Consider the following 17,516-nt stretch of genomic DNA (forward strand, 5'->3'; position numbering starts at 1 on the left):
GTCAAGCTCCTCTCTTTAGTGGACACTCCACGTTCCCGTGAGAGAAAAAAAGTACACCCATAAGGGAACCAGCACTGACCTCCTGCACCTTGGTATTCATCGGATTGACACTGGTTAAAGAAGAATGGCTGAGTCGACCACCAACCGGGATTTGACCTAATAATACAAAACCTTTATGAGCTTTCCCTCCCAGTGGGTTTATAATTGGCAGCTGGCCTCAAAGCTTCCACAATCCAGCTGTGAGTGCTTTTCATCATCACCTCCAACTTCCCTCTTATTCGTATTTTTGTAGCTATTTGTTTTTAAAAAATAAAATACTCAATGTTACGTCGAATATACACGTTGCTGTATGGTGAATTTTAAACCCCTTTGCTGTTATCATTATTGTATTGCAAGTGTTTTATATGGCACTGTTCTGTTGCTGTATTTTCTTAAATACCCAGATCACATCTTCCTCTCCTTGGCCTCTCACCAGACTATCAAGATGTTGGTTTAATGGACAGAGTGAGATGGCAGTGGTGGTACGGTGGATAGCGCACCGCATTTTGAACCCGGCGACTTGAGTCTGATTCCCGGCCACGACGAACATCAGTGGGGAGTGATAGTTGAACCGGTCCCAGGCTTCCTCTTTCACCAACCCCCCCAATTGACCAGCGTGGTGAGGTATGCTCAAACAACCTCGCTTGACTCAGCATGGGGAGCCTTTGATCCAGCCGCAGACTGACAAATGGCTGAAATTATTAGTGCGATGACACGGCGCGAAACCTAAGTCACACATGAACGATGAGATAAATGTTTCAGACTATTCACGTACGAATCAAGTAATTTTGCTCAGAATGCTGCTGCTGCCTTCTCCGAGAAAATGAAGGGGGGTGCTGTGCGCTCCTTCGCTCGACCACATTGTCACGAGTGGGCTCCATTGTGACAAGGATTCCACACAAATGCTTTCGTGTGCAACACTGCTCAGTGTTCGAACCGACCTATCGCCTGCCAATACCCACAACCGTAACCATCACCTTTAAAACACAATGGGCCAGCACAGAGCCCGTCTGGACTCTCTTTAAAACAAGCTTTGTCGTTGAAGTTAATTTATTTTCACATTCAGAGGCACATGGCTGGAGCCTTGAAAAATAACCTAAGTCAATACGACCCCTTTGAAGGTAAATGGCATTTAAATGGCACGTCTTGCGGCATCGTCGCTTTGATTTGTTATCACCGCCGAATCGGTGAAAGTCGCTGACCCACGCGATCATCTCCACACTGTGCACTTGTGGCGTCTGACATGGGGCTGTGTCACAACCCCTTAAAGCAGGTCGCCAAACGAACGTCAGAAAGGCGATCGATGTTGTAAGACTGACCAAAAGTCAACGATGTCACGAAACAAATTATGAAGTGTTGCACGGAGTGTTACACATGGCAAACTTACACATCCTTAACTGATAGAGGAGTCTTAAAGTATGCCTGGAATTGAACATGGAGAGGCCCATAGGTGTCACTATTAAGAATGTTTAAATCGCAAAAAATAACGAAAGTTCATCAAAACATTACACAATGAATTGATACAGACTCCTTGATACACACCTGAAATTGCTCCTAATCGGCATAATTTCTTTGTCCCAGTAAGTCACAGGATTTGTCTTTATCAGATTCACTTTAACAAACTGGCGTTGATCGATGGAGTAACAACAAGGCTGACACAGGGTGGGGTGCAACAAATTGTTTATAGAGTTGAAAATCCCTGACTCTGGTAATAAAATTATATCAAAGGCGGATGTAGCCACCCTGATTCACTGCTCAAGCATTTGAACAAACATACTGGCAGCCATCTTAGCTGTGGGCCAGGCAAGGTGTTCTAAGCACTTACATCAGATATGATTACTGTGGTTAGGGTAAGTGGTTTGGGTTAGGGTTATGGTTAGTCTGGTGCTGTTGACACGCTTAACATTTCTGTTGTTGAAAGCAGCTGTTTGATATCGCAACATGTTTTATTGTGAGGAAGTGGTAACTGTCCCTGCAGATGCCAGGAAAGAAAACAATATTTTTGTTCTCCAGCAGATTTGTATCCAGAGTAAATTTTCACCGAAATATGGGCTTTCCTTAGGTGTCAGTTGAAGCACTACCAATAGACAATGCTTATTTGGTGTTTGTAGAGGGCTACGCAGCTAGGGTTTTATGGTTTAGGAGTTAGACGGCATCTGTTTTCTGCCACAATGCAATCTTCATCTTTTGGGGTTGGGACGTGGCGAGGGTGTTGGGTTGATGGGAGTCCTGAAGACTGCTTTTCTTCGCACAAATCTACGGGGATAGTCGTCTTATCATCTTTTTCATGCTGATATTAAGTCGCTTAGAGCATCCTTAAAAAGGCATATTACTGCAGAAATGAATGCAGCCCCATTAGCAGTGTATTTTAACTTAATCACCTTGGCTTAAGCAAGATGCACAGAATACAAAAAGAGCCCACCACTTGTGTGTGTGAGCATATTTAATTGGATAAAACACCTGTTTGGATCAATCATGTGCATGGGACTGGGAATTCTGCTTATGAGCTCAGGGAAATGCAACATCAATCAGTGGCAATGGCACATGATACGCGGGCTGCCATTGGCTGCCGGTGATCCGTTTTGTAAGGTGCGCTGTGATTGGGCAGTGCTGTTGCTATGGCACGCTGCGATGCGGCCTTGTTTTATCCGCAAAGTTCACAAATGGCCAGGACTCACAATAGCACAAACTAATCACGTTAAGCGCACCACGAACCAAATCCCACTCGAGTTAATTCCTTACGAGAAGATATTCTCCCTCAGCCAGCGCTGCTGCCCCACGGTCGTGAGCTACAGACCCCTCACTTCCCTGTACTTAATCCTTGTGCAGGCCTCGACGGGTTACAGAATTGGCCTGGGCCGCAGCACGAGACATCTCGTCTCTGGAGCTCTCCAGGTGGCGCAAACAACTCAAACTTGTCCCCTCCCCCAACCCAAAACGAGCACGTTCTAGCGAGTGCGGAGCTAAGCCCCGTCACGACGGCGCGGAGCAAAGTGCGCGGCTTCGGCGGCTGAGACTCCGCGCGATAATCCCGCCATTAATCGTACGACCGGGGAGGGGATATGAGGCCAATTTAAAAGCAGTCAATTTCCCTGATTAAATGTAATTATTCCGCGAGAGCAAGGGTCGGCCACTCGGTAATTGTGATGTATGCGCGCGGTTTAGGGCATCTTATTAACGCGCGCGCGTGCGGAGGGGATGCGGGGGATCGTCGCCATGGCGACGGGGGTGGGGGAGGGGGTGAAGGGACGTCGGGTGGAGGGGCTCGTGGTGGTGGTGGTGGCCCTGGTGGTGGCATGGTGGTGGTGGCCCTGGTGGCATGGTGGTGGTGGCCCTGGTGGTGGTGGTCCTGGTGGTGGTGGTCCTGGTGGTGGCCCTGGTGGTGGTGGTCCTGGTGGTGGTGGCCCTGGTGGTGGCCTTGGTGGTGGTGGTCCTAGTGGTGGTGGTGGCATGGTGGTGGTGGTGGTGGTCCTGGCGGTGGTGGTCCTGGTGGTGATGACCCTGGTGGTGGTGGCCCTCGTGGTGGTCCCAGTGACTGGGGCGGTGGTGGTGGAGATGGTGGGACAGTCGGGAGCACGGGTGGTGGTGGTGGTGCATCCTGCCAATTGTCTCAGTCAGCCCGTGGCACATGAGTCTGCGCCGTTATCTCCGGCACTTCACGTGGCTTCGAAGTGCACCTAGCCTGGCACAAGCACTGCGGTCACGTCCATTCAGTGGCGGCTGTTGGTGGTGGTAGTGGGATCGTGACGGTGGTGATGATAGAGCGGATGTTGGTGGTGGTGGTGACAATGGCAACGGTGGTGGCTGAAGGAGGGCGCGGTGCTGGGGGTGGAGGATGAGGAGGCGCGAGTCTCGCTGCGTCCACGCCGCTTGTCGGCGACTGTCATCGGCTGACCTCTGCGACCCCTTAAATCAGCCAATCCCGGGGCATGCGATTGGAGTGGAGAGAAAGCATCAATCACCATTGAGGCAGAGCGCCCCCCCGCCTTGCGGTGGGCTGGGGCTGGGGGGGGCGCTGGGGATTTGAAGGAGGGTGGCTGGATCTGGGATGGGATTGGATCGAGGGGGGTGGAGAGTTTCCTTCCCCACAAAACCAAGCGCTCATCCCCCCTCTGACACAACCCCAAAGACAAAGATCCCCCGTATAGCCTTAAAAATACTGCTGGGGAAAGTGCTGTTAGCGAGCACTTGTTAAGGCCGGGACGGCACACGGAGAAGAGGGTGGGTGGCTAGCAGAGGTGGGACAAAGTCATTGTTATGCAAGTCCAAGTCGAGTCGCAAGTCATCAAATTCATGACTCGAGTCTGACTCGAGTCCAAGTCACATGACTCGAGTCCACATCTCAGAGGTGGGACAAAGTCATTGTTATGCAAGTCCAAGTCGAGTCGCAAGTCATCAAATTCATGACTCGAGTCTGACTCGAGTCCAAGTCACATGACTCGAGTCCACACCTCTGGTGGCTAGCACCACGCGCGGCCGTCTTTGTCTCCCTAGTGGCGATATTTACATACCGCGCCAGGAACTCATTTGAGACTGAGTCGACCTAGGGGGAGGCCCAGGACCGGCAACTGCTGTTGGCCGTGAGCGGGAATCGAAGTCGGGTTGCCGGGTTCACAGCAGAGGTCGCAATCGGGTACCCGATACCCGCACCCTACCCGATACTCGGCTACCCGTACCCGGCCGGGTATCGGGTAGGGTACGGGTAGGGTACCCGTTTGCGACCCTGGTGCGGCCGGGTACGGGTAAGGAATCAAACCCCGTTTGCGACCTCTGGTTCACAGCGAAACGCGCGAACCGCTGCACCCCCCACCACCAACAACAAACCGCCACCACCAAACTGCCGCCACCACCACCACCAACAAAGCGCCACCGCCAAACTGCCGCCACCACCACCACCAACAAACTGCCACCACCACCAAACTGCCGCCACCACCAACACCAAACTGCCGCCACCACCACCAAACTGCCGCCACCACCACCACCGAACTGCCGCCACCACCACCAAACTGCCGCCACCACCACCACCAAACTGCCGCCACCACCACCACCAAACTGCCGCCACCACCACTACCGAACTGCCGCCACCACCACCACCAAACTGCCGCCACCACCACCACCAAACTGCGCCACCACCACCACAGTTGCTGCAGAGAGGAGTGTGGTCACGGGAAGAACAACGCTCCCACAATCTGCCTGCCCCGTCCCTCCCGCTCCCCCTCCCTCTCTCCAGCCCCCGCGGAGTCTCTCTTCGTAGGGAGAGACATGGCCCCAGTGGGGGGGGGGGGGCTCAGACTTGACTCGCAGGCACTCTCCGTGCGCACGACGCGGAAGGAGAAGCACGGCGGCTGCCGTCCTGATGATGTCTTCAGTCGCAATGGCGGCAGGCAGCTGTGGCCAGGCGCAACGCGAAACGAACCACAACGAGTGGGACGACGACATTCGGGCCGGAGAAATTCTGACCTCCACCCCTCCCGTCCTGGACGCGTTACCTTATCCATACTGCACCCCGCCAACGCATTCTCTCCCTGCCTGTTTGAGGATTTTAATGAAGACAATTCTCTGGGGGGGGGGGGGGGGTGTTTCTGGATAGCCCAGGAGAGCAAATATTGGGTCTGGGTTTGAAGCTGAAGTAGAATACTTCCCTTTAATCTCCTGATTTTTTTTAAATCAAGAGACGGTAACAAGAATGCCACGAATGGACGATATATGTCGGCTTATTTTATAAAATGTTAGCCCTGATTATAGCCAAGTCACATGAAGGTGATGCATTCTCTTTCTTGAGTGGAACAAACCAACAATAAAATATACGTCTATATTAAGCATCAATATTTAATCGCACTATTCAGCTAATTAAAAACTGTTTAATACACACCACTCAATTGAAGCCCTTGTATCAGATAAACTGAACAGTGTGTAATTGACAGCTTGATATATTTTTAATGTGTTCAATACTCCACCAACCACCCTTCCTTTAATTTATAATGTAATGCTTAAACATTCGTACTTGTTGTTCGGCCTCAGGCGACGATCTGTCACCATGGCTGAGCTTACATCGCATATTTTGGCACATTATTACCGCCACGTCCAAGATTAGGCCGGCACGGGCAGGGAACCGACTGGTGGGAACGCCATTTTCTGGAGGTCATTAAAATTTAAATTGCCACGGGAAAGAAAGTGGCTCGCATTAGCAAGTCCTGCTGGGGGTGGTGCAGAGCTTGGTGGGGGGCGGGTGGCGAGAGATAGGATTATTCGGTGGAGGGGGCATGACGAGAAGGATGTGGGAGGCTGTGTTGGGACTCGTGGGGGGAAGGGCAAGGTCTCGGGGTGGCTGTGAGTGGGGGCACGTGGCGTTGATGGTGTCGTGTCATGAATGGGTTTTTTGTGTCCCCCGCGCCCACGTCATTCTCAATCCCCACCTTCATAAATCAACAACACACGGCTACCGAGCAACGCCTGGGGTCCGATCTCACCGCTGCTTGTTTGTGCCGCATTACCAGCCCTAACGGAAGGAAATGAAGCTGTGTTGTTGCAATACTGCTGTGCTGTTCTGTCATTTGTATTTTCCAATCTGGGGGAAAATACGACGAGAAATGTGCAATGTCTATGAATGCAATGCCTTTCGTTGGGTTTTAAACTGCGGCTCGTTGGGTTTTCTGTTCATTTAGTTCCGAAAACCCCCAAAACCCTGCGCACAAATTGGCGATCATGACGTTGGTGGTATAAGTGTCGAGCGCCCTGGAAATGGCGCTATATAAATCCGAAATAGAATAGAACACACGTTTAAAAAATGAAAGCTAATGTCCAAATTGGCCAGATCTGAATTCTACAAGATCCATTCGCTGCGAGCTATTTTTTTTACCATTTTGAAAACAAAAAATTGCTCTGTAAGAACATGCAATAAAAAAAGCCCAAAAACCTCTATTATGAATGAAAATATTGATGTTTCAAAAACACAAAGCTGGTAAGATGTTCTAAGAAAAAAATTATGCCACCATTTAAATGATCTGCCAGGCAGGGCCCATGCCACGTGATATGGCGTTGTCGCACTTTGTTTCTCTTGTGGAGGTGGACAGGGCCTCGTTCACAATGTAAAGAGGCCTGCTTTCCAACGCAAAGAGGCCACGAGATCAGCACGGCTGGGCTCAATGTCATGGAAGCTGTGCCGAGTTGATCCTGGTTAGCGCAGTGCTTGGATGATGGGGAGGCTACCCTGGAATGCCAGGCGGTTGCTGGCCTGGGCTGCGAGAAGACCCAGGGACGACAGTACAGCAATAGATTATTGAATCTAACGTTGTTGAGCTGTGGGTGTTTTCCCCTCGTATGCAGATTTACCCCCAGTAAATCGTCAATGTTGTTGGTCAAACATTGCCATGGCATAACCCTCTTGATACAGTTTTGAGACTCAATGAGGCTTTCCCGGATACATAAAGGGCTGCATTATTTTGAAATGCAGATTCCAGGAAAGATAATCGACAATATGGATGATTATCTTAAGATATTATCATTTTGGCTGGCTGCAGGGAAAGAGCAGTTGGGGCATGAGGGATGGGGAGCGGGGTGTCGGCGGAGATGGTGGCGCTGGGGTAAACACGTGCGAAGCCAGATCCGCCGCCAGATAGGCAGGGCCCTGTACGGTGCAATGCGAGGCCAGAGAGAAAAGGGAGCATTCTCACGAGGACAGACAGAAACTCGACAAATGTGCCAAAAAGTTCAGATACTTATAATTTGATTGAAGGGCATTGCCAAAGACTGGCTGTGGGGCAAGAGCCTCCATTTTGCGATAGGGTTTCGCCGTTGTGCTTTATAGCGCTCCGATGTGATATTGGGTCATACCGCGGTGTTTGGCACGATGTCCAACAATAGTATGGTTGCTATGGACAGTGCGAAAGAAGTTTAACACACGCGCATATACATAGAGTACATACGTTCGCTCCACGTGCTGGGATGTATCATGACCAGGCAACACCTACCTCTAGTATCTGATGCGCATGCCTTTACCCCGAAGGCAGCTAGCTGTTTTAGTTTTAGTAGACGTGGTGGCTTTACGATCATCATGCCAAGTATTTCCCCACAAAGCCTCAGCGGGTCTCCAGATTACTTTTCAGAAGCGTCCTGAATTGGATTTTTCTTGTAAATTGGAGTGCCCAGAGAAAACTCACCACAGAAAAGAGGTGGATATACTCAGCACTACCATCTCCTGGCCACCTGGTACCCCTGGGTGATGTGGGTGTGGAGAAGGTCTGCGGGTAGCTGCATAAAACATATTCTTTGGGTCGATTGGTCAAGTCACGTAGATAGGTTCAAAGAAAATACGAAAAAACTACGACGTTTCGATCGCAACACAAGCGGTCGTCATCAGGAAAGGGGGGTTAGTCTCTAAAGGCAAACTGTCAGCAGCTAACGTTAATGTCAGTGGTGGGCAGCAACCACGACGGTGGTTGGTTTTCCACCAATCAAAGGGCTGCCATGTGAAAATTAGCACGTTAATGTAAGATCGGTGAGCGACTTCTACGTCACGCGCGCTGAGGTGGCTATGTTAATGTGAGAGATGAGCATGTTCATGGGAGATCGCAGAGCAGAAACCTCTAGGTCGGCACGCGAAGTGGCTGTGTTCGTGTGAACTTGTTAATGAACTAACATCGGAAGGTGGTAGGATGGGAACATCACAGCCAGTTATGACTTAAACTGGTTAATAACGTCCTTCCAATTATTGCTCAGTTTGTACCCATCTTCTCGGTTGAAATTGTATCCGTGCCTATATATTTGGATGGCTTCATGAACGAATCTTTGTTGATAGCCAGTGGGTTTGCAAAGTACCTTCGTCTTAGAGAAATCAATTTCGTGTGAGCCCACCGCATTAAAACAATGATCAGCCACGGCCAAGGTATTGGTCCTACCGTGTTTCAGATCTGCCTTATGTTCACGAACACGGTCCGAGACACGTCGCTTTGTTTCCCCAATGTAACTACTGCCGCAGATACAGCTTAGTTTATAGACGCCGGGGTATTGCATGTCAGGGATCACATCCTTCACAGATGGGATCAGATCATGATTTTATGTATTGTGTTAAATCTAACCTGGATCTTGTGTTTGCTCATGATTTTGGAAATATTTTTGGTGACCACTGTTATGTATGGCAAGGTGATGGTTTTGATTAGGTCCTCAGATGATTCTTTCCCAACAGTTGGGGTGATAGCTTTATGGATTGTGTAGTCTGAATAGCATTCATCTTGAGAGCTTGGTGTACGTGTTCCAGTTCTCTGGCTAGGTGATGATGGTCGGAAATACATCGAGCTCTATGGTGTAGAGTTTTGATGAGGGAATTCTTCTGATGGATGGTGGTGGAGTCAGGTTTTAAATATGCATCCGTATGGGTGGCTTTCCTGTAGACAATGTCCCATTGAACCATCTGGTCTCTTTTCGATTAAAACATCCAAGAATAGTAGCTTGCTATCCTTTTCCACCTCCATGGTGAATTTGATAGCTGCGTGTATGGAATTGATGTGCTTGAGGAATTAGTTCAGAGCTGGTCGGCCATGTGGCCAGATGACGAACGTGTCATCTCCGTACCTCTTCCACAAGGACGGATGTAGAGTGGATGCCTGGATGGCATCTGTCTAAAAAATTTCCATGGAAACATTGGCTACAACTGGAAATAAGGGAGAACCCATTGGGGTACCTTCAACTTGTTTGTAGAATGTTCCATTACAGGTGAAGTGTTGGTGAGGCAGTCTCACCAGGGCCGGTACATCAGCATTGTCTTTGTTGGACCAAATCTTCAATGATTGCAATAGTGTCAGGCACAGGAACTTTGGTAAACAAAGAGACTACATCGAAACTAACGAGCAAATCACCTGGCGATAGTAAAATGTCCTTAATTAACGATACCAAGTGAGTTAAGTATAGCTGAGGTGGTCTTACCAGTGAATGGTTGTAAGGTCTCAGACATAAATCGGGCCAGTTTGTAGGTGGGTGAGTCAATGGAGGAGACGATAGGACGAAGGGGTGTACCTTGTTTATGGATTTTTGGTAAGCCATACAATCTGGATGGTCTAGCAGGAGAGGGTTTTAAGGAACCCCGCTTGGTCGGTTCGATTAAATATGTCGAATCGGTGATTATATTGTTGGTTATCGTAACGAGGCTGTTGGTGGGATCTCTTTGAATTAAGTAGGTCTTGAGTTTTGTTATTGCATGTGGTTCTGTCCATGCTGACTGTGGCATTGCCCTTGTCGGCTGAGAGGATGACGACGTAATCTCTCTTTCTTAATTGAGAAAGCTCAAAGCGCTCATCCTTACTGATGTTGCTAATAGGTGTCTTAGCGTTTTTGAGGACTGCAATGATTTTGCCACATCTGCAGTAATGTGTCCCAAACCTTTAAGGGCTACATCAACCTGGACAATGATATCATCAACTGGGATGTGTTTAGGGGTGACTGCGAAATTCAACCCTTTAGCTAGAACCGATTTTAGGCTGTTGGAAATTGGACTGTTACTCTGATTGATAACAATCTTGTCAACGTCTAATTTTTTTACGTGGATCTGGCTTCTTCTTGGAAAAAGGCTGAACTTGGAAATCAGGTTATCTTTGCATTTAGCTGACATTGAGGCAGCTGAAGAGGCTGTCATGTCATCAACATGTTCCCAATCAGATGTAGACATTTTTTCCGTCAATGTTTAGTGTGATTTAGGAGAGTCTTGTCTAAATGACCGCCTCTGTCTAGCCAGCAGTATAAATGGGTACAACAGTTGATGTACCGGCAAGTCACGTGTGGTGGGGTAAAGCGTGGGTACTTCAACCTCGTCGGGTCAGTGTGGAAGAGTTGGCCAAATATTATATCTATAGTTGGGCTCTCCAGAACTCTGTTTCGTCACACTTGATGTGTTTTATGCAAGACAGTCGGATCGATAAAGTGAGTCCTAGACATTGCTTACTACCACCCATGAGAACAACGTTTATTCAGGTTTGAGAAAATACATTTGAAAAAATTAAAGTACTATTTTCTAACCTAACAGTTTATTGGCATATGAATGAAAGTTCACGTGAGGATGGGCTTCGGTAAGCTTGCATTTCAAGATGGAAATACAGTGGCAGAAACTGGAAGGAATCACCATATAAATGTCCAATCTCTGCAATGCGCGCGCGCACACACGCACACGCACACACTGCAACATCGCGGGTTGCATCAGCGCATGATAACGTCAATGCCGTGCCTGCATTTTTTCAGCAATTGTGACCTTTTGGCTGCAGATCAGTGAGCTACCGGAGAGAATGCCGTGGCTTTCTGATGAAATATTCAGCACGAGCCACCTTGAGCCCCCCGACTCATGCCCCACATGCAGCGACTCTGTGGCACGAGGGAGGACGGCTTAGGGGCAAGCTTGCCAAAGGTCATTCGTTTATCGAGTTTTACCTCCTTTTCGTTTAGAAATTGAAATCGTGACATGCTGCACTTGCCTGATGATTGTTAAACAGGCGCCACGTGACGTAGAGAGTGCTAATTGACTTGAAGCAGAGCTCGCTACATCAAGCACTTGCATGTACAAAGACGGAGATCCCCTACATTGCATTTAACAGACTATTGGGGCACAAGTGCTGTTAGGGAGCCCCTATGAAGACCGGCACAGCACACGAGGGGGGTGAGTGGCCAGCACCACGCCCCGCCCTCTTTGTCTCCACAGTGCTGATGTTTTATTCGGATAAGGCTAAGTCAACCTAGGGGATTCCCAGGCCCGGTTCAAATATACACTGCTGTAATTAGGAATCAAACTCGGGTCGCCGATTGGCACAGTTGGCTACGTAAGGTGCGAAAGAAGTTAAACAAACAGACGTAGAACGGTGCGATAAACACAACACTGCCGCTCCCCACACTTGCATGTACACACAGTTTCTATATTATTGTGACTCAGCTCTCTCTCGACTGCACGTGGGACATATTTATCAATCATCAGGCAGGTACAGCACATCACGACCCAATGAGTCTTGGGACGGAGGTACACGAGGACACTGCGCAAGCCGGCCTGGTCTGGCCACGTGTGTTTAATCACTGGTTCCTCTCTCCGGGAAAACTGAATCTTCGCATGATTAACATGATTAACACCTGAAGGTGATGTCATTTGTGCTTTCACACCCCCCCCCCATCGGCGATTCCACCCCGATGCTCAATCATGCCAACGGCACCGTCACGTCCGCGACACGAGACTCCAAAGTCATTTTAATCAACCACATGGTTTGCTTCTCGAGTCATCACCTGGAGAATACGTAATGGAATTTACTGCGATAGTATCATACGTAAGAACATAATTGACTTTCCACTTAAAATACATGTCACGATATTCAACACTGGTAAATATTTCCTCGTTTTCCTTAAATTATAAGCTACTTCTGAATAGATGAGTCTCAATGTTATATTGTTACGTGATGTATATATATATCTATGTATAATATATTGTCGTGAAAATATGTTATGCTACAGAATCACCTACATATTTAGCGTCAAGACATATCCTAGATTTACAATTGGCAGTTCACAGCTGAATATTTACTGCTCCACCGTGAAATAAATACATCTGTGGAAGAATGCTAATAACAGTCTTTTTAACCCCCCAGCTCCCATTCAATAAATATTAATATAATTCATACGAATAACTGATACACGCGTGTTGATTATTCATGTGGTGTCGTCATACACGGGATTAAAAGGAGCAGAAGCAGCAGAGTCAGCGCATCGTTTCGGTTCAGCGGACACCGAGAGGATGTCCCGCCGACCCTGCCCACCGCTCCGCGACGAGGATGACCACGACGATGATGACGATGGCGACCGCTTAAAACGACAACGAGGATACGGGCACAGCGAACGAGCAAAGCAGCAACATTGGCGGGTTGGCGTGGCCGGCGAGGAGACGGACAGACGGGGACGGGCGGGCACGTGGGCTGGGCGGGCACGTGGGCTGGGCGGGCACGTGGGCTGGGCGGGCACGTGGGCTGGGCGGGCACGTGGGCTGGGCGGGCACGTGGGCTGGGCGGGCACGTGGGCTGGGCGGGCACGTGGGCTGGGCGGGCACGTGGGCTGGGCGGGCGCCGTCACTTGGTCGGCAGAGACCTCAGGATAGCGTTCACCTCCTCCGCGACGGCCGTGAGCGCGAAGCCGAACTGCTCCTGTGTGTGAGTGAGTGTGAGAGTGAGTGTGTGTGAGAGTGAGTGTGTGAGTGTGAGTTTGTCAGTGTGTGTGTGTGTCAGAGTGTGTGAGTGAGTGTATGTGAGTGAGAGTGTGTGGCAGTGTGCAGGGGGCGGCGAGGGGTTGGGGCGGGGTTTATGCAACCGGGTGGGGAATGGTGGGTGGAGGGAAGCAGAGGCAGGTGGGCGTGTGAGAGATACACAGAGAGAAAGCATTCGTCATCGGCCATTGTCTATCTGCTGCTGGATGAAGGCCTACGCACGCCGTCGCCATTCGTTACCGTCCACTCCTGCTGCCACCCATCTCGCTCGTGCACGCGAACTGATCTCATCGTTCAGGGAGTTTTGTTCGAGCAGGGAATTCACAATGATAATACAATATTTAGTGCAGGACCGCCGGATGTTACAAGGAGCGCAGAGTGGCTTCTAGATCAGCCCTTGGACAGCGCATCCCACCGTAGCACACGACCCAACGGGGGAGAATGGCTTCCTTTGGCCTCGTGGGCGTGATGAGTGAGGATCCAGCAACGTGCTCAACAAACACGACATCAGCGCGCCCACCACCACCACCACCCGGCTTTCCCAGCACACAGCTCATCAGTGACCCCACCACCACCGCACTGCCCGGCTTTCATCTTCCACGGAAACAACGGATAGTGCTTAACTGGATCCGCACAAACCACAGAAGATGCGGTGGATACCAAATGCACAAGCAGAGAATACAATTATTTCTCTCTCGTCTGTGGGACTGCAACTACGAACACCAAACTATGGAGCGTAACATTTCGTACTGCCCCAATATACATTTGAAGTGGTCCGTGGGTGAGTGAATGGGCGAGTGAGTGAATGGGTAAGCCGGTGAGTGGGTGTGTGAGTGAATTAGTGAGGTGGTGAATGAATGGGTGTCTCTGCGATTCCCCAACTCTGAGACAAGGCGATTGAACGGAAACATCACTGCGAACTGAATCTCTGATGGTCGCCCACCATTAGCCATACGAAATACAGGAAGTGAACTCTGCATGATGCCATCCAATTTAACAATGTCAACGATATATCTGGAAAACCTGGATGAGCGAGGGATTGGCTTGGTGTTGTATGAGACCGCGAGTGCACGGAGAACATCCAGCACTGCGCTGCTCTGTACGAGGGGGAGACACTCGGTACGGCCACCTCCTGGTCACACCTCCCAGCGCCACGAATACACCACCAGCCCTGCCCTGGTGGTCTTCACTGGCGGTACTAACCAGGCTCTATTCTGCTTAGCTTCTGAGATCCAGTGTAATCTGCTGTTAGACTTAATGCTATAACATCACCCTCGTGTATCGTCACACATTCATTCATAAATCCAGCTCAAGAGCTGATTGTCAAGGGAGACTTGGGTAACACCGGGCAAAAAAAACAAATATTTAATATAAATAGGAAACTTTAGAATAAAACGTGGGGTGATGTGCGTATTCACGCGTGTGCACGCTATCGTTTTGATCGCTATTCCGAGCAGGGTCCCGCTCCGCGAATATTTGCCAAGATCCCTTTTGTGGCCACCCAATTAGTGCGTCCCCTTTATTGCGACTGCCGCCATACTAAGACTGCAGAAACACACACACACGGGCAGAGCCAAATACATACAATGTAAATGCGTCGCACGTTCTTCTGTCTCTCACCTTCGTTTCCACCATTCCGAGTCTCTGGTCTCTGATGAACTCCAAGGTGGCTGCAATGTCAATCTCCTTTGTGCCTAGAGACACGAGCAAGCACGCCGAGATGAGAGGGATTCGCAGGCGTTGGCAGCGCGATCAGCGCCAAGGGAAGGTCACGGCAGGGTTGGGGGGGGGCATCTCCAGCAACAAATCAACTCGTGACGACACACGGCATCTTCACCCACAACGAGAAGCCAAAGCACCACACATACAAGGCGCCTCGTCACAGAGAGAGATACAAACTCACGGGACGTGATGATGAGACGGTGATGAAGAAGGCGGGGGGGGGGGGGCTGCAGGAATATTTCCTGAGGCTCGAGCGGTTGCGCAACGACGCGCATCACGGCGTGGATGGGGGCCACGGCTGTTACCGAACGCGCGGGGAGGGCCGCGTGGGGCCGCGAGGGCCGCCGCTCTGCGGGGGCCGCCGCCGCGCGCCCACGCGGCCCCCCAGAGGCCGCGGCTCGTTTCATGATCAGTCGAGCGGAAAGGTCACGCGCGGTGGAAGCGGCATCAATGAGCGCTGGCAATCAGCAAGGGACCTTCGCCTTTTAGCCTTGCACCAGAAAGCTTTAATAACATATTTATATATAAACAAACACAAATATAGAAATACATTCATAAATGGGGGGGGGTTGAAAGGAGCGCGGGGCCCTGGTGTGCGGCCATTCTTGTGGTGCCAGAGGAGACGTCACCACCGGTGACTCTGTGACTCTGCTGTCAGTTGTGCCGGTCGGCGCGCCGCTGTTTGTTGTGGCATTCGGTGCGCGTTTAAAACTGGATAAATAACGAGGCTCGAGAATACATACGAGACGCGCAAATAATGAGAACAACACAGACGCCAAGCGCGAGAGAGCGAGTGCGAGAGTCGCCGTGTGACGAATCGCGAGCCCGTCGGGGCGACTCGGTGGGCGAGTCCGACTGAGTCGGCGCGGCACTCGGGGTGACGTCTCGGCCCGTTCCGAGAGAGCCGGTGGCTGACTGCGCTCGCGCACTGCCACTCTCACTCGCTCACTCACTCACTCATTTGCACATCCGCTCATTCCACTTGCGCACCCAATCGCTCACTCACGCTCCAACCAACCTGCTCACCGACTCATTCGCGTTAGCCACTCGCTGGCTCACTCGTGTGTGCACTCACCCACCCGCTCACCCACTCTCGTGACCGCCAACTCACTCACGCAATTGCTCACTCATTCGCTCACTTACCCATTCAATCAATCACCCACTTACTCCCCAACCGACTTACTCATTTGCTCGCTCACTCATTGAATCACTCATCCACCCACGTACTCACCTACCGACTCACTTATTTACTCCTTCGCTTATTTGTCATTCGCTCACTTCATTTTGACTCACTCACTCATCACCACACGCAAGCCGCTGACGGGGGCAGCTCGCGGTAGCCCTGGCCTAAGGGCACCTCTTCACGAGCTGCTGCTGCCGGCTGGGGCGGGGGGCGGGGCTGGGGGAGGGGGTCTCTCACCTTTGGCGAGGCGGCTGAGCACCAGGTCGATGAGGATGTAGACGCCCGTGCGGCCGGACCCGTCGCTGCGGAGACCGCGCGCTCACGGTTAGGGGCGCTGGCTGCAGCGGGGGGGGGGGGGGGGGCACCTCGCTCCCTGGCGGGCAGCGAGCGGGCCGGCGCTCTGGGGCCCCGCGCGAGCTCCCCCCCCACCCCACGATCACTCGACACGTTAAGACATCTGGCGCGCTGCTGCCACGTCGAACCCGACGGTGCCGAATCGGTACCACGATCCCTAACGCGACAGCGCTTGGCTGTGAAGTCGAAAGCGTCGTTCTCAATCGCTCTCTCCCCTGCCACTCTCTGCCCCATTCCCCAACCCCGTCTCCCCGCCCCGGGACTCTCTTCCCGGCAGCTCGCAGCGCAGACTCCTCCCTTTACCATCATCACCATCATCCGTACCCTCGCCGTACTTCCCCAACGCCTGTGTGACCCCTGCCCACACCGACCGCACCCCCCTCCTGGCGTGAAGGTCACTGCAGCATTGACCGTGAGCTCTGTACGACGACTGGTGACCCCTAATGACCTATGGTCGACGTTCCAACCACAGCCGTGACTGGAAGCGTCTCCCCCATGCTCCAGGGATGTCTCAAGGCTCTTCCTCTCATTCCTCGTCTACAATAATAATAATGGCATGTATATAGCGGCTTTTCACCAAGGATCTCACAGCGCTGTACATGACACAGCAGAAGCAGACACTCAGCGTAACAATAATGATGTTATAAATACATTTACTAATTTAACTGAAAGTGTAATATGCGGGAACAGCGATTTGGGAATCGGTTTTTGTAAAATGCATTCAAGGCCGAGTAACACGTGGGGGGGGGGGGGGGGTTAGTCTGGTGGGGGGAGCGGGGGTAGTGAAACAGTGAGGCGTCATGGGCAAGCTGTGACTGCTGTGATGAGTGACCTCTCACCTGCAGTGCACGATGACCGGGCACGAGCGACCCCTGTAGCATTTGTTCACTTTCCTGTGAGACGACACAGGGAGAGAGAGAGAGAGAGGCACATACAGAGAGAGAGACACAGAGAGGGAGACAGAGAGGGAGAGAGAGAGAGAGACACAGAGAGAAGGACAGA

At 51.1% G+C, this 17,516-nt stretch overlaps 1 protein-coding gene across 1 annotated transcript in view; it reads right to left on the reverse strand.

Annotated features, from left to right (window-relative positions):
• Positions 1–13,076: 13,076 nt before the first annotated feature.
• LOC144733224 (uncharacterized) overlaps positions 13,077–17,516 on the reverse strand; it is a 147,863-nt gene continuing 143,423 nt past the window's right edge. The window contains exons 18-21 of the mRNA XM_078615022.1: positions 17,354–17,407; positions 16,398–16,462; positions 14,876–14,949; positions 13,077–13,196 (exon numbers count right to left, since the gene is read on the reverse strand). Coding sequence (XP_078471148.1) covers positions 13,122–13,196; positions 14,876–14,949; positions 16,398–16,462; positions 17,354–17,407 — 268 coding nt within the window. The 3' untranslated portion in view covers positions 13,077–13,121. The remainder of the gene's footprint in view (positions 13,197–14,875; positions 14,950–16,397; positions 16,463–17,353; positions 17,408–17,516) is intronic.

Source organism: Lampetra planeri, chromosome 2 (genome assembly GCF_965212315.1).
Source record: "Lampetra planeri chromosome 2, kcLamPlan1.2.h2, whole genome shotgun sequence".
Classification (NCBI taxonomy): Eukaryota; Metazoa; Chordata; class Hyperoartia; order Petromyzontiformes; family Petromyzontidae; genus Lampetra; species Lampetra planeri.